The sequence below is a fragment of the Hippocampus bargibanti genome, linkage group LG10 (assembly GCF_051943395.1).
Source record: "Hippocampus bargibanti isolate YZ-2025 linkage group LG10, ASM5194339v1, whole genome shotgun sequence".
In the NCBI taxonomy this organism is placed as follows: Eukaryota; Metazoa; Chordata; class Actinopteri; order Syngnathiformes; family Syngnathidae; genus Hippocampus; species Hippocampus bargibanti.
The window spans coordinates 135,438-163,139 of record NC_142743.1 but is presented as its reverse complement, the minus strand read 5'-3'; the positions used below and the strand labels follow the sequence as shown (position 1 = coordinate 163,139).

At 44.8% G+C, this 27,702-nt stretch overlaps 1 protein-coding gene across 1 annotated transcript in view; it reads left to right on the top strand.

Annotated features, from left to right (window-relative positions):
- scrn2 (secernin 2) overlaps nt 1–25,315 on the top strand; it is a 31,029-nt gene extending 5,714 nt beyond the window's left edge. The window contains exons 2-9 of the mRNA XM_089005553.1: nt 2,460–2,556; nt 4,019–4,181; nt 5,823–6,004; nt 7,194–7,393; nt 8,288–8,503; nt 11,962–12,127; nt 13,939–14,104; nt 18,724–25,315. Of these exons, the coding sequence (XP_088861679.1) occupies nt 2,546–2,556; nt 4,019–4,181; nt 5,823–6,004; nt 7,194–7,393; nt 8,288–8,503; nt 11,962–12,127; nt 13,939–14,104; nt 18,724–18,876 (1,257 nt within the window). The 5' untranslated portion in view covers nt 2,460–2,545 and the 3' untranslated portion in view covers nt 18,877–25,315. The remainder of the gene's footprint in view (nt 1–2,459; nt 2,557–4,018; nt 4,182–5,822; nt 6,005–7,193; nt 7,394–8,287; nt 8,504–11,961; nt 12,128–13,938; nt 14,105–18,723) is intronic.
- The last annotated feature ends 2,387 nt before the right edge of the window (nt 25,316–27,702 follow it).

Sequence of the window (27,702 nt, the reverse complement as noted above, 5' to 3'; positions counted from 1 at the left end):
AGAGTCGTATATTTGCAGTGTTCCTCCAGGATTTCAAAGATGAGTGCTTAATTCACTTTTTGTTTTCCACATTTTCTTGTTTGGTGTTCATTGCGTATTGTATTTTTGGCAGTGACGGTTGGTGTTGCTAGGTTGTCAGGCATGGTACAGCTGCGAATGTTGGGCTCGGGTGAGAGGAACTCGGTGCTGTATTGTGAATAGGGAAGAAAAAAATCCGCTGCCATTTTATATAATTATATTATTGAGATGATCCTTGTACTCCATGATGCTGCATTTTGATAATTGCTTTGTTTTGTTTTAGGATGTGGTATATGTTTTCCTTTGAATACAGTTTGTGGTCATCACGATGTGCAGTTTGTTGTGTCTATTGATAAGTCTCTGGTTGCGTTTGCTATTATTTAGCCTGTCTACAGCCAGGTCAGTATCATAAAAGAGAATTTGTTCTCACTGGTCTTTGCATGATAAGTAAATGTCAAATAAAGAAATGAATATTTCTTGTTGTTGAGAGAGAGTGTATTAGTCATGTCATGTGTGTTCAGCGTTGGCTCGAGAGGGTGTTTATTTCCCGTGGTGTCTTTACCGTTTGTGTGTAAGGACAGACAGGATGCGCAGCGTCTGTCAGCACACGTCAGAGATGAAAGGCCAAGAGGGGTGTGTTAGAGGATGAGTGCCTTTCAGGTAACACGTTGTCTCCTCAAAAACCTCTCAAGAATTTATTTGGGGGCGCCTCCAGTATTCCAACGGTTCCACGAGGCTGTGACTTCATCCAAAAGAACTCCAGAACAATATCAAAACAAAAAGAGTGTCTGTTGTGCACGTGGCCGTTTTTGAGCTGCAATGATAAATTTGACGGAACCTCCGAAAAGCGTCACAAATGAAACATGAGTCACCTTTGTTAATTTTTTAAATGTCAATGTGCATGTTATTGCCACAACACCATTCTGTCTTAGACAAAAGCATTGACATACAAAGCATGTTGCAATGTAGTTGGACAGGTAGTGTCAATTTGAGATAGGAATTCACTGCTAGAACACAATCGCTTCTATTTTTAACACAGATTTCGTGGAACTTGAAGCACACGTGCACAAGCTCGCAGTATTTTGTCAGATTTATTTTTATATTCTTGAGGGAGCCCTGCATGGTGGTGGTGGTGGTGGCCCGGTGATCGGCACGTTGACCTTACAGTGTTGAAGTGTCGGGTTGGATTCAAGTTCAACCTCCCTGTGTGGAGTTGGCTTGTGCCTGTGTAGGTTTTTTCCACATTTATTGTTTCCTCCCACATTTCAAACATTTGCGTGACAGGTTAATGAAACATTCTAAATGTGTCCTTTGTTCTGATTGTGAATACAAATGGTTGTTAGTCCGCGTGTGCCCTGCGAACGGCTGGCAACCAATTCAGGGCGTTTTCGCCACCGGCAGCCCAAAAACAGCTGGGATACACGCTCCAGTACTCCCCGCGACCCGCGCGGGATAAAACAATTGGCTAATTATTCTTGAATATTTTTTCATGCTGACAAACTCCCGCTTCACACTTCAGCCAATTTACAGGTCTCAGTAATAAAGTAAAAGTACGTGTCAATGTTGACATTTACACCCGATTTTTATCTTAAAACAATCAAGACGTTAAAATATGTACAGTAGTATGTTGGAAGATACGTACTGTATCGAAAAATAAAGCACTATAATGCTCTTGGGCACCACCTCATGGTGTTTTTCTCTTCTGCCTCTGTCTCGATGTAAAAAATTCCAATAAAATCATGGGATTCTTATATGGTCGTGTGCTCCTTCCTCAACTGCTACAGGAGAATATTTTTTAAATTATTGCTTTTACTACTACGTTTTGAAGTTGAACCTAACTTAATAGATACAATACATTTAAAATCGGACGGATTATGTTGATATCTACCCTGCAATTATAAAACATGTTCTTATCACAGATCGAATGCGCTTCAATTCTGGAATGACTCCCATGACTAAAATTGTGAATGACGCAATGAGAAAATATCCATCCGCGCACAATATCACCTGAAAATGCTCAAAGGGCTTGCCGTAGAAGGTAATCGAGCGTCGACAAATTTGGCAAACAAAATGAGCCAATGGCGCCCAACGCAACGCTGCTGAGCCCGCACGAGCAACAACAGACTGTGACCTTACGGAAGTACCTGTGTGTTCTTCCCTATTCAACTGTCTGGAATGATGCACAGAAAATGTCCAATTCTTGGACATCTTTCATTTCCCCCCTCTATAGGGTGATCAGTTCCCGAAGTGCGGTGATCACAGTCTGTTGTTGCTCGTGTGGGCTCATTTTGTTTGATAGAAATGAAAATGATCACCTGTAGAGGGGGGAAATGAAAGATGTCAAAGAATTGGACATTTTCTGTGCATCATTCCAGACTGTCGCATAGGGAAGAACAGACAGGTACTTTGTTGAAAGTACCCGTGTGTTCTTCCCTATTCAGTGTGCAGTGTCCACTTTAGGATTCCTTGGTCACGTGACTCCCAAGCCTCCGACCTGTCCTCTCCCATCCCGCCGACAGCGCTCACAATGTCCGACTGGTAAATACGCAAATGCTTTTATTTTGCAACAGTAACGGGTTTTTTGCGCGCGTTTACACGGATCTCAGAGTGGCATGATAAAGTCTCCTGCACTCAAAAAGGGTTTAGACGACACGTGCATGACCTTTCTGCTAAATCGACTACTAGTATATACAGGCTTAATATTGTTTAAGAAACACCGACTGCCGTCTCACATTTGCATAATTTGAATTCCGGAATTCGACTCTGACGTTGACACCAATACAAAATAAAATCGGCGACTTGTTCGGTAGCACCGGGATTTGTGCGGATTACGGGCCAATAAATACTCTGCACAAAACGGTCTCTCAATCCAATCCCGATTGACGAAGTGGTCGATGTTTAGCTCTTCTCGGACTCAAATGTCTTTGCGTTGATCTTTTTTCCTCGTCGATTGCACACACGCTGGATTGCTGTCGTCAAGCACATCCGCATTTGTATCATTTGACATTTGCAGAATGTACAATCGCGGCGGCAAACTCATTGGAGGCGATTCTGTCGGCTCTGAAATGTGAGCATTTCACCCCAATGAGAACGTAGCAGCACACAATATGATTTTATTCAAGGCATGCTTTTTACGGTACCTTTCAATCAGTACGCCATTTAAACAGCAACCCTTAATAACATCTCGCATCACATTCCAGAACTACTTTAGTGGTGCCACAATATTTGTGTGAGTGTGTACATAGAAAGGAAAGGTACTTGATAGATCGACAACAGTAAATATGCCCTACATCCGTTACGTATATGAATGTATGTGGGCAGAAGGCCATATTGTTGAGTCATTTACAGAGCACTGGGTGAGGTGAAGATAAAAACAAATGTACAGTGATACCTTTGTTTACAAACTTAATTGGTTCCCAGAAAGTGTGTGTAAGGCGACAAGTGTGTATTCCAAACATTAATTTCCCATAGGAAACCATTAAAATGACAATAATCCGTTCCCACGTCCCATAAAACCTAATGCTCAACTAAATAAGTCTTAAAACTACACACAATATTTCCTTATTTTATGTATAATGAATGAGTTATGGTATTGTAATTAAAGAAATAAACAGTAGTGTATAATAATGTCTCAAGGCGTACTGGGTTGTACATTTTAGAAGTTGTGATATTGCAACAGCAACCGATGCAGGCAGACACACTAGAAACTTCATTCATAGCTGGTTCCCTTGCTTGTATGTTCCCTTCAAATTGTACAGATGGCTTGTCTGGGTTATTTGTGGAGCCTGATTAATGGGATATTTTAACCTTGCAGTCTACACTCTGCCTTTTTGCGAACGACACATCACTCATTGTGACGTTCTGCGTGTTTCCCGAAAAATAGTTTGTATATCAAGATTATATTCTCGCGAATTTAACGTTCTTAAGGCAAAAAAACTGTTTGCTAAAGTGTTCGTAAACCGAGGTATCACTGTATTCTGATTTGTCTTTTTTCTTTTAGGATGGCAGGAGAGCCAATGTCATGTGACTGTTTTGTTTCATTGCCACCTGGCTCTCTTGATAACCACGTTATTTTTGGGAAGAACTCTGACCGTCCCCGGGATGAGGTGCAGGAGGTAGTCCATTACCTCTCAAAATCTCACCCTCCCGGCACCATGCTTGAGGTAATAGCACATTAGTCGAAGGGAAGATGCATTTTCGTGGCGCCGAGCGCCGACAGTAGCTACTTATTTGCCACATGCCACACAGTTTAATGTTGTAATATAATTTGCTTGCTCTATTTCTGTGTCTGTATTTTTAATTGTGCAATGTAATAGTTAAATGAGGCAGCAGTCTAATCAATATCTTGACTTTATTTCCTAATTTGTATTGCCACATGGATTTTAAACGACACAGACTGCAGGAGCGAAAACAAAGTTTCCACATGAGTTAATCATCGTGAAAACTTTGCTCAATCTGGAACTGCGGGTTGACTTTCACGTCAGAGACCTTGTGAATGTTTGAGCAGAATTCATTGTTCAACTTTCCAAGGGCCCACCCTGCATCATTTCAATTTGCTTTTCGTTGACAACAGAAGACTAAAGAAAGTGCTCGGTCACATTTGCTGCAAATCTCCAGCAAACAATGCCCACTCTAACCACAAGCTTATTATTACTAAAATGCTAAAAAAAAGAGAAAAGAAAAAAGAATACAGTTATTTAGTCACATTGTAGCAGTTGAGGAAGGAGCACACGCGACTGACTGGAGCACACCTTTGTTCCAACTGCTACAAGTGGTTCTAGCTGGCGGAAACATGGAAAATGCAATAAAACATTTTGAACTTAGACACGCTCCCTGCTGTATAGCTGCTGGGTGAGATGCATGGTCCTAGTGCCCGCCACTCCGCCCCCCAGAACACCCAGAAGTAAAGTCAAGGTGAAAACTATGCAGGTGGCTCGACCAGCCTGCCGCAACGACTACGCAGTCCTTCATTCGGTGGCGCAGGTGAATTTATTCGGGTAGGTGACCCGGGTGAGACCTGGAGGTTTCCGAGGGCGTCCACGGCGTGGCACCTGGGCCGGCAAACTGTCCTCACCCGCAAGCAAATGAGCTGGTTTGAGAATCTCGAATGAAACGCACTCCCTTCGCCCGCCCATATTGAATTCGAAACTCAAGCATCATGACACTGGACGTGCTTGATTTCCTTTTGCAGGCCGAATAAAATGATATGGCGGGCTCGATTTGGCCCCGAGCCTTGACTTTGACACCTGTGTTGTAAACGGCACACAATCGATATACCTAAATGGGTCATTCGCATGTTCTGATAATTGATTGAACTGATCATTTTAACCTTTTACAACACCATTCATTGTTTTGCAATAAATGTAGCAGATTGTCACCGGAAGAGTAGTAGGATACATCCCATGATTGATTTGTGAGAAACCAGGGGTCCCGCACAGTGACAGCGATAATATCCTGCCAGTTGAGGATGTAGTCTGCCTTCCATCCGAATTCAGTGATGATAACATTCTCCAAGACCAGCGTTAGTTACTCTGTTCAGAAGATGCGGTGAAGAAAATAGTCGGATGGCTATTGCACTATGTGATGGCGGTGACTTGTTGGTACTGTAACAAAGAAGACATACTGTATACTGTACGCATCTACCAAACTAATCAGAGGATGAGTTCATATCAATAGCCAGCCACCTGAAGATGAGAATTTGCTGGGAAAATACAAATATGGTGGGAGATTTCAAAGCAGGTCAATCGTCTTTGTCACATTTTCCGTCGATTCATTTCTACTATGTTGTCCCTTCTATTCTGTAGTGTACGCACATACAGATTCCGCAGGTGGAGCATTCACATGCAGTCATTTTGAGTAAACCAGCTTGGATGTGGGGAGCTGAAATGGGAGCCAACGATCAGGGAGTTTGTATCGGGAACGAGGCAGTTTGGACTCGGGAGGCTGTCACTCCTGGAGATGCTTTGCTGGGAATGGATCTTGTGAGGTGAGCTGCGACTGAACGCATTGCATGACTACATTGCATCCAGAGCGACTCCGCTTAGCGGTATTTTCCTCAATGATACTTTGAAAGCAAAGTGCTCATATGTGCTTTTTGCTAGTGGCCACCCTGCCACCTAAAACATGCAAATTTCTAGATTACGATGTTGGTAATAATCTACAGCAGGGGTCGGGAACCTATGGCTCGCGAGCCATATATGGCTCTTTTGATGATTGCATATGGCTCGCCGATAAATCTAAATACATATTCTCGCTTTTTTCTGTTCATTTTCTGTTGGGGCTGCAGTTGGCGGAAAGCGCAATTTTGATTGGATGATACTGGCCGTCAGTCAAAACAGGTAAACGCCCCTTTAAATGAGCCCCACGAGTAAAAACAAAGTACGCTTCAGCTTGAATACACCGAGGATTTGCTTTTGTGGAGAGAAAAGGTTCTGATTCTAATTTGCAATGAAACAATACCGTCGATGAAACAGTCGAGTGACATTTTAACAAGCCCCGCGTTAACGTTAGCATCAATGTACTTCTGTGAGAAGTATGTTGCATAGCAAGTGTGGAAGCTAATGAGCCGTGTGCAGGCTAGCTAGCAGTAACTTTGCGTATGTAGCCGGCAAGTTGATTTTCATTGCGATCGTTTGGCTGGACTTTTACCAATCATGAGGAACGGAAAACCCAGTGGTGTAGTGGTCCCTTGAGTAGTGGGTAGAGTTTAAAATTTCACAGAAAGTAGTACAGAAAAAAAGGACGGTTTTAGAACCAGTGACACATGTAAGACTACTCTATTTACCCAAAAATCTGTCATTTCTACTCGCTCACTATTATGAAATTATCATGACTTAATTAGGAGCAGTTTTTAGTTACTAAAATGTATTAATAATGCATTAATAATGTAAAATGTATTTATCATGAGACAAACATGGTGTTTTGGTTATTCTTTGAACATTTATTTAAATAAAAGACTTTAAATCTGAAGTTGACAATGTAGCCACAAGGGGGCACAAGCCAGTGTCTTATGTGCTTGACTCACTAACAATTGTTCAAAAATCCCTGGTGGGGTTTTTTTTTGTTTTTTTTGCCGGAATCATGTATTCATTCGTAACCTTGAACCAGTTGTAACAGTGTTCTTTTTATGTTGATGACAAACATGTTAATGAAACGTATGATTTCTTGTACCTCAGATTGGGCCTGGAGCGCGGTGACAGTGCATGGGCGGCACTCACAGTCATCACTGGTCTGCTGGAGCAGCATGGACAAGGTGGCCAAAGCAGGGAAGATCCAGAACCTTTGAGCTACCATAATACCTTCCTTCTGGTGGACCGAAAGGAAGCATGGGTGCTGGAAACAGCTGGAAGACTGTGGGTGGCACAGAAGATCTCAGGTGATTAGTATTTCTTGCTGCAAAGCCATTTTTAATGCATTGATTGGACCTTTAGTCGTACCAAAGCAGGCAGATACGTAAATCTTTATTGATTGATTGATTGATTTAGTTGACATCACAATGACTGAAATGCATTTTTGTTGGCCTTTGCCTTTCAATCATTTTCAGGCTATTGAAGCACGTACAGTAGATGTCACAATATGTCACAGAATCATATTGACCAATGCTATGCATATCTGTCGAAAAAAAGGCTTTTGACAGCATTTGACATTTTAATAGAGGATTGGTTTTCCCTTTCCCATAAATTCAGAAAAAAAACAAAGAGCCAATTTGTGAATGCAGAACCGCAAAATATATGCAACGATTCATAGACGCTGACAGTTACAATTTGGTCATGCTGTTAAAAAAAACGGTACTCGCGCGTTTCCAAAAAAAAACACACACAATGTTGTCAAATCATATTTGCTCTTTATTTACAGACGCAGCACTTAATCATGTCAAGATGTGGAATCAAAAAGAAAAAGCAGGCAATGTTTAGTCAGGGGCACCATCGTTTCTGTCCTGGCTGGTTCCACTCGCTTATAATAATTGTTTTGTCAAAATTCCTAAGCAAATCCTAATTGCTTTTTCAGTCCTTTATCTTTTTATTATTATTATTATTATTATTATTATTATTATTATTATTATTATTATTATTATTTATATCTATCTATCTATCTATCTATCTATCTATCTATCTATCTATCTATCTATCTATCAATTTTTGGGAGGACGCGTGATTTCTTTTTTTAACTCATGTCGGCCATTTCAACGACGGTTCCCGGGTTGTCTAATTCTTTAATGAAAGGGTACTAATCATTTTGTCCATGTGTAAAAGCCAATGTTCCTTTTCAGAGGGAATGATGAACATCTCCAACCAGTTGACCATTGGCACCCAGATCTCGGCAGAGCATCCAGAGCTGCGTAGCGTGGCCCGGGCACAGGGATGGTGGGATGGTATAGGAGAGTTTAACTTCTTACAAGCGTTCGGCCTTGAGAAGCAACCCGTCAGGATGGAGCTTGCCAAAAAGCGCTATAAGGGGGGCGCAGAGCTACTGCAGCAGCATGACGGTGAGGGTTGAAGGTTTTCAAAGCAGCCAGAAAAAAAAAAAACATTAGTTTTGTTGAGGGCTGGTTGCATTCAAAATGTATTCAAACTGATAGACAAACTTAAAGTGACATTCTCTAAGCATTTTAATGCACATGTTCTACTGTTAAAGGACAACCGACACCATTTTAGGCACACTTCAAAATCATACACTCGTGTGACGCAACAACGTCACGCCAGGATACTCCTTCACAAACTGCCTCGCTCCTGAATCAAAACAATGGCTTCAGAGAGTTCAGATTCTGAAAAGATGCTTTCTTGTTACTCATCCAGTTATGAATAGGATTCAAAGAGAGAAATGGAACGCCAAGAGTATAGAACTAAGAGTAGGAACTTTGAATGTAGGAACAATGACAGGTAAAGGTAGAGAGCTGGTTGACATGATGCAGAGAAGGAAGGTAGACATACTGTGTGTCCAGGAGACCAGGTGGAAAGGGAGCAAGGCTAGAAGCTTAGGGTCAGGGTTTAAGTTGTTCTATCATGGTGAAGACAGAAAGAGAAATGGAGTTGGGCTTATCTTAAAAGAGGAGTTTGTTCGGAATGTCTTAGCAGTAAAAAGAGTATCAGATAGAATGATGAGTCTGAAGCTAGAAATTAAAGGCGTGATGTTCAATGTTGTTTGTTGGTATGCCCCACAAGTAGGATGTGAGCTGGCGGAGAAGGAGACATTTTGGTTGGACTTTGATGAAGTCATACAGAACATCCCGAGAAGTGAGGGCGTTGTAATTGGTGGAGACTTCAATGGACATGTTGGCGCAGGAAACAAAGATGATGAGGAGGTGATGGGCAGGTTTGGACTCCAGATGAGGAACGCTGAAGGACAGATGGTGGTTGACTTTGCTAAGAGAATGGAAATGGCTATTGTGAATACTTTCTTTCAGAGGAGACAGGAACATAGGGTGACCTATAAGAGTGGAGGCAGAAGTACACAGGTAGACTACATTTTGTGTCAACGGCGCCATCTAAAGGAAATCAGTGACTGCAAAGTAGTGGTCGGTGAGAGTGTAGCCAGACAGCAAAGGTTGGTGGTGTGTAGGATGGCGCTGGCAGTGAGGAAGATGAAGAAACCAAAGGCTGAAGTGAGGACAAAATGGTGGAAGTCTAAAAAGGAAGAGTGTTGCATGACATTTAGGAAGGAGGTGAGACAAGCACTGGGTGGGCAAGAGGTCCTTCCAGATGACTGGCAAAGTACAGCGAACATAAAGACACAGGTCGGAAAGTACTTGGTGTATCGAGTGGAAGAAAGGTAGATAAGGAGACTTGGTGGTGGAATGGGGAGGTGCAGGAGTGTATACAGAGAAAGAGGTTAGCAAAGAAGACGTGGGACACTGAGAGGACGGATGAGAGTAGACTGCAGTACAAGGAGATGCGGCGCACGGTTAAAGTAAAGGTGGCAAAGGCCAAACAAGAGGCCTATGATGACTTGTATGCTCGGCTGGACAGCAAGGAAGGTGAGACTGATCTTTACAGGCTGGCGAGACAGAGAGACAAAGCTGGTAAGGACCTGCAGCAGGTTCGGGTAATTAAGAATAGAGATGGCAATGTATAAACAGGTGCCAGTAGTGTGATGGCAAGATGGAAAGAGTACTTTGAAGAATTGATGAATGAGGAAAATGAGAAGGAACAAAGAGTAGAAGACGTGACTGTTGTGGACCAAGATGTAGCAAGCATTAGCAAGGATGAAGTGAGGAGGGCGCTGAAGAGGATGAAGGGGGGAAAGGCACTCGGGCCTGATGATTTACCAAATGAGGTATGGAAGTGTCTAGGAGAGGTGGCGGTGGTGTTCCTGACTGGGTTATTCAAAAAGATCTTAGTTGGTGAACAGATGCCTGAAGAATGGAGACAAAGTGTAGTCGTGCCCATTTTTAAGAACAAAGGAGATGTGCAGAGTTGTACTAATTACAGAGGAATAAAGTTGATGAGCCATACAATGAAACTCTGGGAAAGAGTAGTTGAAGCTAAACTAAGAGCAGAAGTGAACATTTGTGAGCAGCAGTATGGCTTCATGCCAAAAAAGAGTACGACAGATGCAGTGTTTGCTTTAAGAATGCTGATAGAGAAGTACAGAGAAGGTCGGAAGGAATTGCATTGTGTCTTTGTTGATCTGGAGAAAGCGTACGACAGGTTGCCCAGAGAAGAGCTGTGGCATTGCATGAGGAAGTCTGGAGTGACGGAAAAGTATGTCAGAGCGTTGCAGGACATGTATCATGACTGTAAGACAGTTGTGAGGTGTGCTGTCGGTGTGACGGAGGAATTCAAGGTGGAGGTGGGACTCCACCAGGGGTCAGCTCTGAGCCCCTTCTTGTTTGCTATGGTGATGGACAGGGTGACAGACGATGCTAGAAGAGAATCTACTTGGACCATGATGTTTGCAGATGACATTGTGATCTGTAGCGAGAACGGGGAACAGGTGGCGGAGAAACTAGAGATGTGGAGATATGCCCTGGAAAGGAAAGGAATGAAGATCAGTCGCAGCAAGACGGAATACATGTGTGTGAATGAGAGGGATCCAAGTGCAAGAGTGATGCTACAGGGAGAAGAGATAAAGAAGGTGGAGGATTTTAAGTACTTGGGGTCAACTGTCCAGAGCAATGGAGAGTGTGGACAAGAGGTGAAGAAGCGTGTCCAGGCAGGCTGGAGCGGCTGGAGAAAAATGTCAGGTGTGATGTGTGATAGAAGGGTTTCAGCTAGGATGAAAGGAAAAGTGTATAAAACCGGGGTCAGACCAGCCATGATGTTTGGACTGGAGACAGTGCCACTGAAGAAAAGACAGGAAGCAGAGCTGAAGATGTTGAGGTTTTCTTTGGGAGTGACCAGGTTGGATAGGATCAGGAATGAGTACATTAGAGGGACAACTCATATTAGAGGCTTTGGAGAGAAAGTCAGACTGAGATGGTTTGGACATGTCCTGAGGAGAGAGAGCGGCTATATCGGGAGAAGGATGCTGAGCCTTGAACTGCCAGGCAGGAGACCGAGAGGAAGACCGAAGAGGAGGTTTATGGATGTGGTCAAAGAGGACATGAAGGTAGCTGGTGTGCGAGAAGAGGATGCACAAAACCGGGATAGATGGACAACATTGAATCGCTGTGGCGACCCCTGAGGGGAAAAGCCGAAAGGAAAAGAAGAAGAAGACGGTGTTTTCAGACGAAAAAAAGAACCCAAAATGTATTGTGTGTGGCTTTCTTGGTCAGGGGCGTTCCCTCCGTGACGTCATCAACTCGAAAACAAGACTTCATGAATATTCAGCCCGAGTCTTAAAACTGTGCTGTATGTCATGCATATATTAGCATATTTGACAATAAAGCTGACTTTGAAAACGTAAAATATAGCTATATGCGGTAGAATCTTTGTAAAATGCGGTCAGTAGAAGTCATTTGAAGTGATTTTAATAAACATGTTTTCTTTCCTGTGTTTTTTTAAGGCTCTGTTACAGCAGAAGTGATGATGTCTATTCTGAGGGACAAACCTAGTGGCATCTGCATGGACTCTGGCGGGTTTTGCACCACAGGGAGTATGGTGTCTCTCCTCCCCAGAGATGCCAGCCTGCCCTGCATCCACTTCTTCACTGCTACTCCAGACCCCTCCCGGTTTGTCATCTACAAAAGTCCCAAATTCCCCAAACGCATATTCTAAACGTATTGAAAACAACAACAAAGAAAGAAAAAACAAACAGAATGGGCGGGGGAAAAAATGGTGATCTAGGTTTTTGGCAATTTATATGATAAGGCGGAAGTGCAAGAAATAATGGGTTTATTTAACATAATAAAGCCTTGAGTCTCTTGGTATTGTCAACATGTAAAGTTAGGAACAATATGTATGAGAAACAGCAGCTCTCTGACTGGTATTGTATGTAATGTGTCCTATTAATGTGTTCAAACCATTTTTTGATTGATGATTACAAAAACAGATTGATCTGATTTATTTTTCTGGTCTCTCTGATTTGTATCTGATTTTGTCAGTCCGTCTTGTGTTACAATTGGGATTTGGAAAGTTACAACAAACGAATTTGGTCCCTTTCTTAAAATGAAGAGAAAACTCAATCAAATCTCAAATAGCGTTGTTGGTTTTCGAGTTTAACAAGTACCAAGCAATTGGGACTGAATCAACAGAGCTACTCAAGCCACTGCTGCACAGTTGCGGCACGTGGGTTCCTGCCATAACATTTTACTACCGGTATTTGGCGAGTCTCGGCCACTGATTTTGGTGTGGAGATGTCCCAAATTGGCCACTTGCGACCAATGGTTGAGATTTGTTATCGTTAACCCCGGTTTCCAAAGCCGCCCCAACACATTGCCAATTCACCGGGCTGCAGCTTCCGATGCCAGAGCGTGACGATGACAAGGTCAAGGTGGCGGCGGCGGCAACATTTTTACCACACTCTTCCCTATTTCATCCATTGACACATATGAAATCCATCATAAATATGGTTAAGTATTGTTGTAAAATGCACTATGCGTGCTGGATACTGTATTTTTATAAATTGGCAGTGGCCAATACTGCCTCACTCACTTAGACCCTCCACATGTACTTTATAGCCGACTTCCTTGGCGTAGCACAAAATAACGGCAATATATGTTGGCCAACCCTAACCCTATCAGCGATGTCACGGCCCTGCTCAGCCTACATGTTCGAAGCACCTCGGAGGAGGCTCTGAAAAGCAGTCCCACCGTAACCGCAAGGCCCTGAAAAAGTGTCATGGAGCTGTAATGGACGAAAAGATTTCTTCAGTCGTCATCTGCACTTCTTTGAAGGTGTCGGACGTTTCGCTTCTTATCCAAGATGCTTCTTCAGCCAACTAAAGTCTTACTGGTAGTTTCGGCCCTATATATATATATATATATATATATATATATATATATATATATATATATATATATATATATATATATATATATATATATATATATATATATATAGAGAGAGAGAGAGAGAGAGAGATAGATAGATAGATAGATAGATATATGTGTCTACTGTCCAGACGTGGCAGGTGGTGCCGGACTCTGCTATGATAGGTCCCTGCTCTCAGGATGGGGGAGCAGAGGACAGCTCCCTGCGGCTCCACTGATTGCTTCTATTGTCCTGACTAACGACTGGCCTGATTGCCCTATTTGCTCTGGTATCACCTCATCAGCATTACTAATCCTATGTTGCCTTAGCAGGCTGTTGTACGAACGATCCAAATTGAAGCTCACCCCACCATATCGGTTTAGTGAAGGATTTAGCTGTTCTTTTGAAGAAACCTTTTCATCAATGGACCACTCCTGTACGACTGAGAGCTTACACACACGTAATGAAAAAGTGGCTTTTGAACGTGCTTCAGCTTTAGTGAGTTGATGTGTTTTCTTTCTCTCTCCACTTTTGTCATTGTTCCTACCCCCGTTCTCCTTTGCCCTTCCAGGTCCATCTTCAAACCGTATATCTTCTCTGAGGATTACACCCCCGTGCTTCAGGTGGTCTCCCCGCACTTTGGGCCTGATGAGAAGCGGCCGTGCTTCCCAGTGGATCGCAGACATGACCTGTACAAGGCTCACCAGGAGGCACTTAACACCATGAAGACTGACCCGGTAGGTCAATTGCACGTTTTGTCATTGAAAAAGCAAAGTACAGAATAGCGCTGACTGAGCCTCTGTGTAAAGATAGAAGACAACATTAATAATAATAATAATAATAATAATGCATTTAATTTCTAAGCGCCTTTCAAAACTCTCACTGACACTTTACAGTCACTGGGATAAGAACTTTTTTTTTGTGTGCGGGTCAGCAGCGGCAGCCATTCGCTGCAGCGTTCACTCTACCCGGAAGTAACACAGCAGCAAAGTTATGTAAGGAAGAGGAAAGGCAAGAAAGAAGTAGAAAAACAAAATACAGGAGCTGCTGGAAAGGCCACCACTCTCGTGGCGCCATCTTGAAGTTAAAAAAACAAAAAAAAAAACAAAAAACTAAATAAATAATATGACAACACAAGGACACAGTGAGTCATTCATTCTTCAGCACTTGCTGTACCCTCTTTGTGACATGAAGCAGTTCTAGATGAAAGAAAGAAATTGGTTTACTTTACAAATAAATTGGACGATACCGCTGGGTAGGTAGATAGAGGCGTATTGTTCAAGTTTGTGTGTTCTCAAGATGCCTGCACGGGTTTTCCCTGGGTACTCCGGATTTGTCCTACATTCCAAAATAACATGCATTACAGGCTGATTGAACACACCAAATTGACCCGAGGTGTGAGTGCGAATGGTTGTTCGTCTCCGTGTGCCCTGCAATTGGCGGTCGACTGGTTCAGGGTGTCTCTTACCTACTACCTGAGGACAGCTTGGATAGGCTGCAACCCCCCCACTATGGGGGGGTTCACGTGGCGACTTTGTCGCACCAGGGCTGCCCCTGTAGAGCGTTCACACATACAAACCGGTGTAGCCGCTGTAGCCCCTTAAAACAGCACCGGAGCAAACTTAACCCTGCTCAGGCAGGTTTAAAAATATACTTCGGAATAAGTGATGTGTGAACGCAAGTGGGTTGAATTCGCTCGCTTTGTGTGAGAATTGATTACCGTATTTTCCGGTGTATGAGGCGCATCCAAAAGCCTTTATTTTCTTCAAATGGTGACCAGGCGCCTTTTTGGCATAATGATGAGAAATTTAGAAACATTGGCATATTTTGCTATCTTTACACAGGATGAGAATCATTTTTATTGGCCAAGGAATTTGTCTCCGGTAGAACACGGTGCTCTAGTATCATCATCATAAAAAAAAAAAAAAAAACAAATAAGTGTAGAAGGATATTCCTCAATGTAGTGGTACCACTCAGGAGCAACTGTGAGATAATGTGGTATGCGGTATCAAGCAGAGCTAAAGTTATCAGTGGTACAACAAAATACAATAACAATTGTACAGTTGGTGCAGAAAATCAATGAACCATTTTGAAGCGATCATTTGCTGTATTTGTAGTACAAATTATGCGCCTTGAGCGCCTTAAAGTGTCTGGTGCTGGAGAGTATCTAGGTCAGTAACAGTGGTTCAAGTGAGTAAAATGAGTACAAAGCTTTAGCTATGTACATAGCTAGAGCTACAATGATTATAACGGGATGCTGTTCCACAGGTTTGTGCAAAATTGCAACGATCCGCTATACGGTTATATTTGGGTTGCTGTTCAGAGAGTTAATGGCTAGGGGGAAGAAGCTGTTTAAATATCTGCTGGATTTGGGGCGCATGGATCGGTAGTGCCTGTCTGAGGGGAGTTGCTGGAAAAGGTGGTGGGAGGGGTGCGGGGGGTCCAGTAGGATTTTCCGTGCCCTTGTTTTGGTTCTTGCAGAGCTTACTGTCTCACACAACACAAACGACTGCACCTCAACGCACCCGGCTGTCAAATTCATAAAGTTCTCAGACGACACCACGGTCATCGGTGTCATCAAAGACGGCGACGAGTCTGCGTTCCGACAACAAGTGGAGCAGCTGGAGCTCTGGTGCAGCCGTCACAACCTAGAGCTGAACACGCTTAATACAGTAGAGATGATGGTGGACTTCAGGAAACATCCATCACCACAGCTACCCCTCACACTATCCAACTGCCTCGTGTCAACCGTCGAGACGTTCAAGTTCCTGGGAATCGCAGTCTCCCGGGACATGAAGTGGGAGGTCAACACCAACGCCATCCTGAGAAAGGCCCAACAGAGGATGTACCACCTCAGGCTGCTAAAGAAGCGTGGCCTGCCGCAGGAGGTGCGATGACATTTCTACACGACTGTCATCGAATCGATCCTGTCTTCTTCCATCACGGTTTGGTTCGGGGCCGCTACAAAAATGGACAAAATCCTTCTTCAACAGACAGTTAGGACGGCGGAAAACATCATTAGCACCGCCCTACCTGCTCTCGACGACTTGCACACTGCAAGAATCCAAACAAGGGTGCGGAAAACCCTACTGGACCCTGCGCACCCTGCCCACCACCTTTTTCAGCTACTACCCTCAGGCAGGCGCTACCGATCCATGCGCACCAAATCCAGCAGACATTTAAAGGACAACCGACGTCTCCGGACAAGTTGTGTCCATAATTTGTAAAATGGCTTCAAATGACTTCTGCTGAGCGTATTTTACAAAGATTCCACCGCATATAGCTATATTTTACGTTTTAAGACTCGCGCTGACTATTCAGGAAGTCTTGTTTTTGAGTTAGTGACGATGCCTACCGTGACGTCCCGTCTGGAACGCCCCTGACCGAAAAAAAGACACATTGTAGCAGTCCTTCCATTACATCAATGTATTTTGCTGTACTTGTTTGGTCTGAAAACCTCGTGTTGCACCAAAAAGCCGCCAGAAGAGGGCGACCAAGCTCCATGGTAGGAATTTATCAGCCTGTGGAAACGGGCTGACTAATTCCCTACACGGCTTTGTCGCCATTTTCTGCCTCCCTTGGGTGCGACATTTCCCACCCCTGATGCCTCAAAATGACACGGAATAAATTCTTTAATCGATTGCAAACATGTATGCTTTGCTCATCAGAACTATTTGAATCCTATTCATAAGTGGATGTGTAACAAGAAAGCATATTCTCCGAATCTGAAGCCATTGTTTTGATTCTCCAGCAATGCAAGACATCTTGGCGTGATGTCACGAACTGGGGGCGGGACTTTCTGAAAATGCCCAATTCGCAGCTCAATTTTTTGCAGATTTTGGACACTCAAAGTCATTTTTATTGGTGTTTTGCATTTGAATAAAAATATCATACTGCGTGTTGTGGGTATTTTAGCTGCTATAAAATGTTTTTCTGATGTCAGTTAGGAAACAAAAAAGTGACGTCGGGTGTCCTTTAAGCAGCTTTCCCCCCAAGCCATTAACTCTCTAAACAATAACCAAAATAAAACTGTATAGTGCCTCTTTGCAATTTTTTGATGATGATACTGTTGCAGCGTGTTCTACCGGAGAGCAATTCCTTGTGCGTTCTACATAATTGGCAATAAAGATGATTCTGAATCTGAGTTTGATTCCGAAGAAAAACAAAATGTGTTTATTTCTGAAAATTTTAAGGCCAATATATTCTATGAAAACATCTAAGGAACATAAACGTGATGAAGAAGAGATTGGTCATCTCTGAAAATTATAGTTGTATTGGATTCTGATAAAATGTTTTTGACCTTGTAAAAATTCTGAAAATACCACAGAATATACTATTGTGCAACTTCTATTTTCGTGTTTGACATCAAAAAAGGAAAACTATGTCAAAATCTGACTGTTGAGTTGACATTTCCTTTCGTGCAGCACCGTCTAATCATTAGACGGACCATTAGACTCTAATGGGTGCAAAACGTCCTTCGCCCTCTCTCTCTCTTTCTCTCTCTTTCTCTCTCTCTCTCTCTCTCTCTCTCTCTCTCTCTCTCTCTCTCTCTCTCTCTCTCTCTCTCCCACACATCTTTTATGAATTTGGGGAAGCCATTAGAATGTTTAATGCCCTCCACATATGACATATAGAACGCACAACAAATTAATAAATAACTAGTTTTCAATTTAGAAGAAAAAAATAATGATTGTTATTGTGGTCTACATGGGACAATTAGAAATTTTGGTTTGCACTTTGGCGAACATCATGGAATTTCATCCGTTTGAATTGCTTTGGCAGGCTGAATAAAATTATCTGGTGTGCCAGATTTGGCCCCCGGGCCTTTACGTCTGATAGTTCATTTATCTGGAAAAGTATCAACCATGGTTTTTCGATGTGTCACAAACAAGGTGGGGAAAATGATGTAAATATTATTTATTAGTGCAATTCGATAGGAATAACACGGAAATTATTTTTTATACATAAAATAATGTATATTTTATGAAGTTTTAAGGCTTATTGAGAAGAAAATTATGTTTTATGGGTATCTGGAAACGGATTATTCTCATTTTTAATGGTTTCCTATGGGAAACTAATGTTTGGAAGACACACTTCACCTTACACACACTTTCTGGGAACCAATTAAGTTCGTAAACTGAGGTATCACTGTACTTGAGTCACAGTAAGTGCAACGTCCATTGTGTTATTGTGTCATGACTCAAGGAAAACGTTTTAATTATTTACAGAAACAATTTAGCAAGTTTGCATAATCCTGCAAACAAACCAAAAAATACGGGAGGGAATAGTAATATTATTGTGTCCAATTTTTAATGTTTGTGGTATATGTCTTTTTTTCTTTCTCCCTTCTGGGCAGGACAAGGGCTTAGCCATCTTTGGGATTCTGAGAGACCTCGAATCGCAGTGTCTTAGTGAAATTTCAGCCATGTTGAGTGGAGAGATACCGGGCGATGAACTGGGAAATTTGTTTTTTGATTGTGTGGACACAGAGATCAAGTTATATCAATGACAGGTGGGAGAACCGGCCCGTTTCAATCTAAATTATCTATTACCCTTTGGAATATTGGGAAATTCAACAACATTCCTGGCAGAACATTAAAAAAAAACAACAATCATCACTAATTTAATTAACTGTGATCAACAACAATAGAAAACACCAGGAAGTCGAAATTGTTGGGTTGAAGGTCACTTTATGGTGTCAGTGGCTTCTTCTCTGTGTGTACATGAAGCTGTCATGTATGATGATCAACTATTTTTTCTTCAAGCAACCTCTTCATTCCTACTCGTGGAGAGTGTAAGCAAAGGACACTCAAATCCTCTAGGAACAGTTATCCTTCAACTTGGCTCTGCCTCGCTGTATACATTGCTGATAGAAAGAGAATGGATGTTTTAAAATGTCTGATCATCATTTCAACTTGGGACTAATGACCTCTGTATTGTTCATAATTTGTTTCACAATTTAGTGTTAATAATGCGGTAAATGGCACATGCAGTATTGTAGCAGTAGTTTTACACTTCACTATTATATGGGGTATGTTAAAAGCAGGATTTGTTGTTGGAAATCAATGGATGTTCATGTGATGGCAACATGGACAGCATAAAATGAAGATTACATAGAATTGTTTGGATTTTATGTCTCAATAACAACACAGGAAGCCAAACACGTTTGAGGAAATTTGCAAAGTGGAAGTACGGTCACCATAGTATAAATACTTTTTTTTGGAAAAGTATCAGGAAATACCATGAAGTGTATTTTTTTTATTTTTTTTTCTGGGGACAACTGCACATATCGGTACAAAAAACGTCTGTTGTGGTCAAAAGTGTTTTTTTTTTTTGTTGGAGGAATCATTTTGGAACAAATACAGCACATAAAGAATGGTGAAATAGCGAAAGATGGAAAATAGAGACGATTTGATAAAAGACCATTCATGAGCAGACCCGATTTCGACGGTTCGGTCTCCATCCGCAATCTGGGAATCCGTTCCATCATCGACACTACGTCTTTACTCAAATAATAATCATCCACATCCAACCTCGTATTCATCCTTTTAAAACTCTTCCGTCCCTCTAAATCAGACATGGGCAAACTACGGCCCGCGGGCTTTTTAATCCGGCCCACCGAACTTGTCCAAATTATAGTAAAAACAGTGTCTGAAACTCATGACAAAAAGCTAGCGGACACCAGGGCAGACAACTCTGAAAAGTTGCTGGCCCCATATTCCAGGTATCTGCAAATCTTGCATATCCTGCATATTCCTGGAGACAAATGTATGAACTGCTAAAGGCTATTTTTCACGTTTGAAAGACAGTTAATAAATTGGGTTGTAGTGTTCTTACTGTGCTGAGGTTTGCACACACTACATTTAATGCTTTAGTATATCCGGCCCAAACACTCCTTCCAAATGCTCCTGGCCAGGCCGGCCCCGCTGTCAAATTTTAGAACCCATTATGGCCCGCCAGTCAAAAAGTTTGCCCACCCCTGCGCTAAATCAACCCTACAATACCAAAACATAATAAGGAGGTATTCAAAAGTCTTCTCTGAACTACTATTCCTCTGCTTGACAGACCTCCCGAGAGAGATATTGACATGTATATACATAGGCTGTACAACGAGTTTGGAGATATGCCAACAGAGACTACACGAACGACCAAACTATCAAGTCACCCCTGGAAAAGAGTTCACATTAGTTACCATGAACAATTCACTCATGGTGGAAAGGCTAGAGAAGAGAAACAGTGAAAGTGCCGTGGGTCGCGTCCACACGAGGCAAAAAACAAAACAACCTCGTCGGACATAAAGGAGCTGGATCCGAAGTACTCGATGGAGGCAGTAGATGAGTTCAAAAGGTTTTACTGAGACACGCAGGGGATCACCAAACAAAACGACAGCACAAAGGGAGAGCGACCGACCTGGCATACGGCAGTGGAGAAACACGAAATACGGGGCTGGTTGCCACATGCTTGAGGAGGGAAACGTGGAATACCGGGTGGACTTTCATTGTAGGGGGCAGCCGGAGCATGACCGAGACCGGGATGAGGATGGCCTCGATGGGGAAGGGACCCGCGAACCGCGGGCCCAATTTGGCCGACGTCCCAGCCAGCCGGAGATCCCTCATGGACAGCGATACCTCCGGCCCGACCTGGTAGTCCAGTGCCTGGCGGCGACGATGATCCGCTATGTCTCCTTCCACACCCGATGGGCCCGTCTGAGGTGATGTTGAATGGACGGGACCTCCACCTGGGAATAGCGGAGGCTGATAACCACAGGCAGAATGAAAGGAGACCACCCTGTGGCTGAAGAGACCAGGGTGTTATGCGCGTACTCCACCCACGGCAAGTGGAGGGCCCATGATGCTGGACGGTGGAGACACACACAATGTAGAGCCGCTTCTAAGTCCTGGTTCTTGAGCTCAGTCTGGCCGTTGGACTGAGGGTGGTAACCAGACGACAAGCTCGCTGATGCCCCTATGTCCCTGCAGAAACGTTTCCATACCTTGGACACAAACTGCGGTCCCCGGTCCGACACGATGTCCACCGGGATCCCGTGGAGACGGACGACGTGGTTAAACAGGAGTTGGGCCGTCTTAATGGTGGACGGCAACCTGGTTAATGGGATGAAGCAGACCGACTTGGAGAATCGGTCCATGAACCGTGAGGACGACCGTCCTGCCACGGGAAGGGGGTAGACCCGTGACGAAATCCAGGGAGATGTGGGACCAAGGCCGTTAGGGGACTGGAAGTGGCTGGAGATGTCCCGCCGGGGGCTGGTGAGAGACCTTCCCACAGGCGCAGGCCGGGCATGCCTTCACAAAGTCAGCCATGTCCGTCCTAAGCTCCGGCCACCAGAACCGCTGTACCACAAGGTGGATCGTCCTGTTGACTCCAGGGTGACAGGCGACCCTGGAGGCGTGTCCCCAGTGCAGCACCTCAGCGCGCAGTGCGGGGGGGATGAATAGTCGATCGACCGGACACCCCTTCGGTGCCTGGTTACCACCTTACGCCTCCTGAACCTTCTTCTCCACCTCCCACCTCAGAGCGCCCAGGATGTGTTGCGCCGGCAGGATGCTGGTAGCGACCTCCTCCTTCTCTGCCGACTCATTGATGCGTGACATTGCGTCCAGTTTGGCGTTTTGAGATCTGGGCCAGTAGGTGAGGGTGAAGTTGAAACGGGTCCGGAACAGTGCGCACCAAGCCTGGCGCGAATTCAGTCTCTTGGCGGACCGGATGGCCGTCAGGTTCCTGTGGTCGGTGAACACCGTGAAGGGATGTTTTGCCCCCTCGAGCCAGTGTCTCCACTCAGGCAGGGCCAAGATAACTGCCAGCAGCTCCGGATTTCCCATGTCGAACTTTGAACTCTTTCAACAGTAGCCAAAATGGAACTGTATAGTGCCACTAAGCAGTTTTTTTTTTGACAACGATACTAGTGCAGCGTGTTCTACCGGAAACAAATTCCTTGTGTGTTCTACATACTTGGCAATAAAGATGATTCTGATTCTGATTCGTAGTTGGCCTCCGCGGGGCTCAGTGAGACGATGGGAGAAAAATCAGAATCAGAATCAGAATCAGAAAAAGGCGCAAGGGTGGAGTTTCTGGTCAACTGGGGAGCGCTGCGATAACACAGCCCCCACCCCGGACTCTGAGGCGTACAGCCCTACGAGAACGTGTGGTCCGGGTCGGGATGGCGTAATACTGGGGGGTTGGTGAAGGTGCGTCCTAGGCGGTTAAACGCACCCTCAGCTTCGGGTGTCCACCTAAACGGAACCTTGGTGGGAGTGAGACGGGTTAGAGGTAGTGCCTTCTGACTATAATCGCGTATAAAGCAAAAAGTTGGCAAACCCCAAAAATCGCTGCGTCTCGGGGTTGGCCAACCTACCACCGCTTTGGTCTTGTCGAGATCGGCCCGAAGTTGCCCTTGCTCCACGATGAACCCTAGGAAAGACAGGCAATGGGCATGGAACTCGCACTTCTCTGCCCTAACGTAGAGTCGGTTTTGCAGGAGCCGCGCCAGGACCCGCCGAACATGTTGCCGATGTTCTTCTGCGGATTTGGAAAAAATCAAAATGTCGTCCAAATAAAACAATTGAGGAAGTCCCTGAGGACATCATTAATAAGGCCTTGGAATACGGCGGGAGCGTTGGTCAGTCCGAACGGCATCACCATGCATTCAAAACGCCCTCGGGGCATTTTGAATGCAGTTTTCCATTCTCTCTGATGCGAACTAGATGGTAGGCGCTACGCAACTCCAATTTGGTCAACATAGTGGTGGATTGGAGGGGTGCGAAGGCCGAATCCATGAGGGGGGAGCGGCTAATTGTTTCTGATGGTGATGTTGTTCAGACCCCGGTAGTCGACACACGGACGCAAGGTCTTGTCATTTTTCTCGATGAAAAAGAACGCGAGAATCGGATACGTCCCGCCACGAGGGAGGTGCCAATGTATGTGCGCAGGGCTTCTTGTTCCGGGTGAGAGACGTGATATAGTCGAGAGTCCGGTAGTGGAGTCCCGGGCTGTAGGTCTATGGCGCAGTCATACGGTCGTTGAGGTGGCAGGGATTGCGCGCGGTCTTTACTGCAGGCCTCCCGCAGGTCGTGGTAACATCGCGGCACGGCCTCTAGGCAAATCTCCTCTGGCGGGCCGCCGCAGGAGAGGATGCGCCCTGCTGTGGCCGACCGAAGACAGTGCGCGTAGCAGTGGGTACTCCAGCCTTGGATGGTGGGGCCCTCCCATGAGATGGAAGGGTCATGGGTGCTGAGCCAGGGCAGGCCCAGAACGAGTGGCGCTGCACGAGATGGCATGAGAAGGAAACGACAATGCTCGAGCAACTTGAGTAACTCTGGCTAATAAACGGCCATCCAAATCGAGAATCTCCTGAGGTATCGTCAACTTCTCAATGCTACAGCCCAACAAAGACGCGAGCACGGGAACTGGACGGACCAATTAACTCGCCGTCCAACTCCAGCCGCGTAACGGGCGCTGTCCTCGTCGACTCCGCCGGGGACCGCGGCTGCCGTTTGGAAAGGGGACTCACAGACGACGCGGTCTTCGGCGCAGGACCTTGAGTACGACGTCCTCCGGGGTTAGCGCGATCGCTTTCGCCCCCCCATCTGCTTCGGCTTGTGGCTCCCCTCCTGACGCCGGGCCTGCTCGCTGATGCCGGGTGAGGACGTACGCCGCCGGATCCTGGGTTCACCTGCCCGCTGGCCGCCTTGCTCACGCTTCCTCTCCCGGAGATTGGCGAGGCAGAGGACGACGTCGATCAGTTCGTTGAGAGTTGTGCCAGGGTCGTGGGTCGCCAACTCGTCCTTGAGGGCGGCGGTGAGTCCACGGCGGAACACTCCCCTCAGCACCCGATCGTTGTACCCGCTCCGGGCGGCCGGGATTCGGAAGGCGATATTCGGCGGCTGAACGAGTCCCTTGTTGACAGTCCAGGGGCAGTCCCTCTGCTTCACTCTCTTTGACCGGGTGATGAAAAACCTGGCGTAACTCGGCCACAAAGTCCGGCTAAGAGGCACAGAGTTCAGGTTGGGACTCCCGGACCGCCTACACCCAGGAAGCTGCCTGGTCGGTGAGTAGGCTGGTTACAAACGCCACCTTAGGGTTGTTGGTCGAACACCAACGAGCACTGCATAAGAAATTGGGCGCAGCGACCGGGTTCACCTCCGTAACGTGCTGGGTGTGGTAAGGGGAGATCACGACTGCTTACCGAGAGGGTGGGGGGCCCCGTAAAAGTCGCGGCACGTGTCTCAACCCTTTCAAAGCGTTGAACCAGCATGGACATCGTACCGCGGATCTCCGCGATATCTTGTGTCAGCTGGCTCAAACGCTCCGCCTGATGAACTAGTGCGGACATAAACTTGCCTCCATCGGCAGGAACCATAGTGGCCGGTGTATTCTGTCACGTCCGCACGAGGCAAAAAACAAAACGACCTCGTCGGACGAAAAGGAGCTGGATCCGAAGTATTCGATGAAGGCAGTAGATGAGTTCAAAAGGTTTTACTGAGACACGCAGGGGAACACAAAACGACAGCATAAAGGAAGCGCGACCAACCTGGCATACGGCAGTGGAGAAACACGAAAGGGAATACACCGGCGAATACTGAGGCTAACCAGGTGACTTTTATAGTCAGAAGGCACATTAGTGAATGGAGGTGTGCGCGCCGGAGGACCACGGAGGGGAGGGGCGCGCACCTGACGCCAATCAGGATGTGACACCGTGCTTTTTTAATAGGTCAGTGGACCCACACCGGAACCAATCTCATACTGGCAATCAGGCTGGGTGTTGTGTGCGTCAGTGTGCGTTTGTAAATGTAAACGTGTGTGTGAGGCAAAGACATGATTGGGGAATTAAACTGATGTCACCTGCGAAACGAGCTGATCATGTGATACCTGGAAATTGTAAAGCCTTTTTAAGAGCATGCACAGAATAAATTGTTTGTTGAGTTCCCAGACCAATGATTGACACGTCTGTGCATCATTATTCTCTCGTGAGTACTTTCGCTACGAAAAGCGACTATTTTGGTTACTGTTAAAACGCCAGGACTGCTGCCAGAATGAATAGCGCAACAGGTTATGGGTCCAGTACCACGGGCCAAAGATGGTTTAGACTTGTTCGATGACGATGAGAAAAACTACGAGCTCTGGGAGACGATGTTCCTGGCGCACATGGAGTTGCGAGTCCTCAGAGACGTTATTTTGGGCGTCCCGAACATTGAGGAAGACAGCGAAGAAGCTCTCGCCAAAGACAAGGATAAGAATGCATGTTTGGACAATAAAAGCCTATCGCTGGTCATGAGGGGCGCAAAACGTGACAGAAGAAGAGCACTGGAGATTCTCCGTGAGCATTATGCTGGAAAGGACCAACCACAGGGGGTGAGTTTGTATTGCGAACTTTCCTCACTACAAAAGGCAGCTATGAGACAGTCACAGACTACGTTATCCGAGCAGAGACAGGTCATTGTAACTTTGAAGATCTAATAGAGGGAAACACGAGCCTAATCAAAAGTGTGAAATATGCACGCAGGGCAAGCTGACACAGAGCAGGAACAGACATGCAGATGCTAAAGCTGCAACTGTGCTACAGATAGTGCACACAGACCTGTGCGGTCCTATAGAACCGACAGATAGAAATGGCTACATTTACTCAATAGCATTCACTGATGACCACAGTGAGATGATTTTTCCATATTTTATAAAGGCAAAGGCTGACACAACAAAGGCTACAGAAAAAAATCATAGCCGATGTAGCCCCATATGGAAAAATAAAATGCATCCGATGCGACAACGGCACAGAGTTCACTGCGCAAGAGTTTCAATCTTTACTAAGAAAGCATGGGACGAGTGCACCCTACTCGCCTCATCAAAACGGTACTGCCGAGAGAGGTTGGTGAACACTATTTGAGATGTCTCTATGCATGCTGTTGGAAAATAACCTTCCCAAGCAACTATGGACATATACTGTACAAACGGCCGCTCAAATTTGCAACAGATGCTACAGTAAGCGGCTACTGCAGACACCTTACCAGGCTTTTACAGGAAAGGCACCCAACCTTTCTAACATGCAAATATTTGGCTGTGAATGTTACGTTTATAAACAGGACAAAAAGAAGTTAGATTCCAAATGTGAGAAGGGGATTTTCGTAGGCTATGACAAGTATAGTCCAGCCTATAATGTGTACTAGCCTGAGACAAGAAAAGTCCTGAAACATAGACTGGTCACATTTTTAATGAAAAACAACACAGATGGTCAAACTCAAACGGGTTGTGACTAATGGGACGATATTCAGAGTTACAGTGAGGTACCCCGAAAGGAAATCAAACAGAGTCAAAAGCAAAGAACCGAGTGCTGAAGAGACAGTAGCAACAGGCAATATTCAGACAGAACTGGGAAGGAGGTATCGAAAGGCTCCGAATATTTAAAGGAGTACTTATGTAAAACTAAGTGTGATGATGACAAAACCGAAAATATTTACTATTTCTACAAGGTAACTTGTAGTGTACCTAGGACTTTTAAAGAGGTTATGCAATCTGAAATGTCAAAAATGTGGGCTACTGCAATGGAAGAGAAGATGGAATCCCTGACAGAAAATGAGACTTTCACTCTGACCCCGCTACTGAAGGGCAAACATGCAGTGGGAGGTCGCTGGGTGTATACGGTGAAAGAAAACCCAGATGGATCTGAGACTTGTAAAGCCAGATTTGTGGCAAAAGGATTTGGTCAAGTGGAAGGAATTGACTACAGAGAGACATTTTCGCCGACAGCTAATATGACATCTATTTGAGCACTGACGCAGGTGGCTGTGCAGGAAGATCTCACCCTACACCAAATGGACGGGGAAGACTGCATATCTCCATGCCCCAATGGACTGTGAATTATATGTGGAGCAACCTGAAGGTTTTGAGACCAGGTCATGTAAGCTCAGCAAATCACTGTATGGCTTAAAGCAGTCAGGGCGTAACTATAATCATGATGCTGATCACTGTGTCTACTGCAGAAAATTAGAAAGTCATTTTGTTAGTGTGGATGGATGACTTAATCGTAGCGGTGAGTAACGATACCCTACTCAGTGAAGGAAAATAAATGTGAAAAAGAAGGTTCAAAATGAAAGATATAGGTCCACTTAGACACTTCCTAGCAGTGACGTGCAGTTAGGGGAGGCAGGTGAGACTGTGCCACACCTGCCTCATCATTCTCATCATGGAAATATCAAATGAAAAAATAAATTAAACCGTTCTATTTATTTAGTGATTTGTACTTTAAAGTTATTTTCCATTTAACTTCACCATTTTTTTTTTTTTTCATAATTGCTGAATTTTCGCATTTATATCATGTAGTATA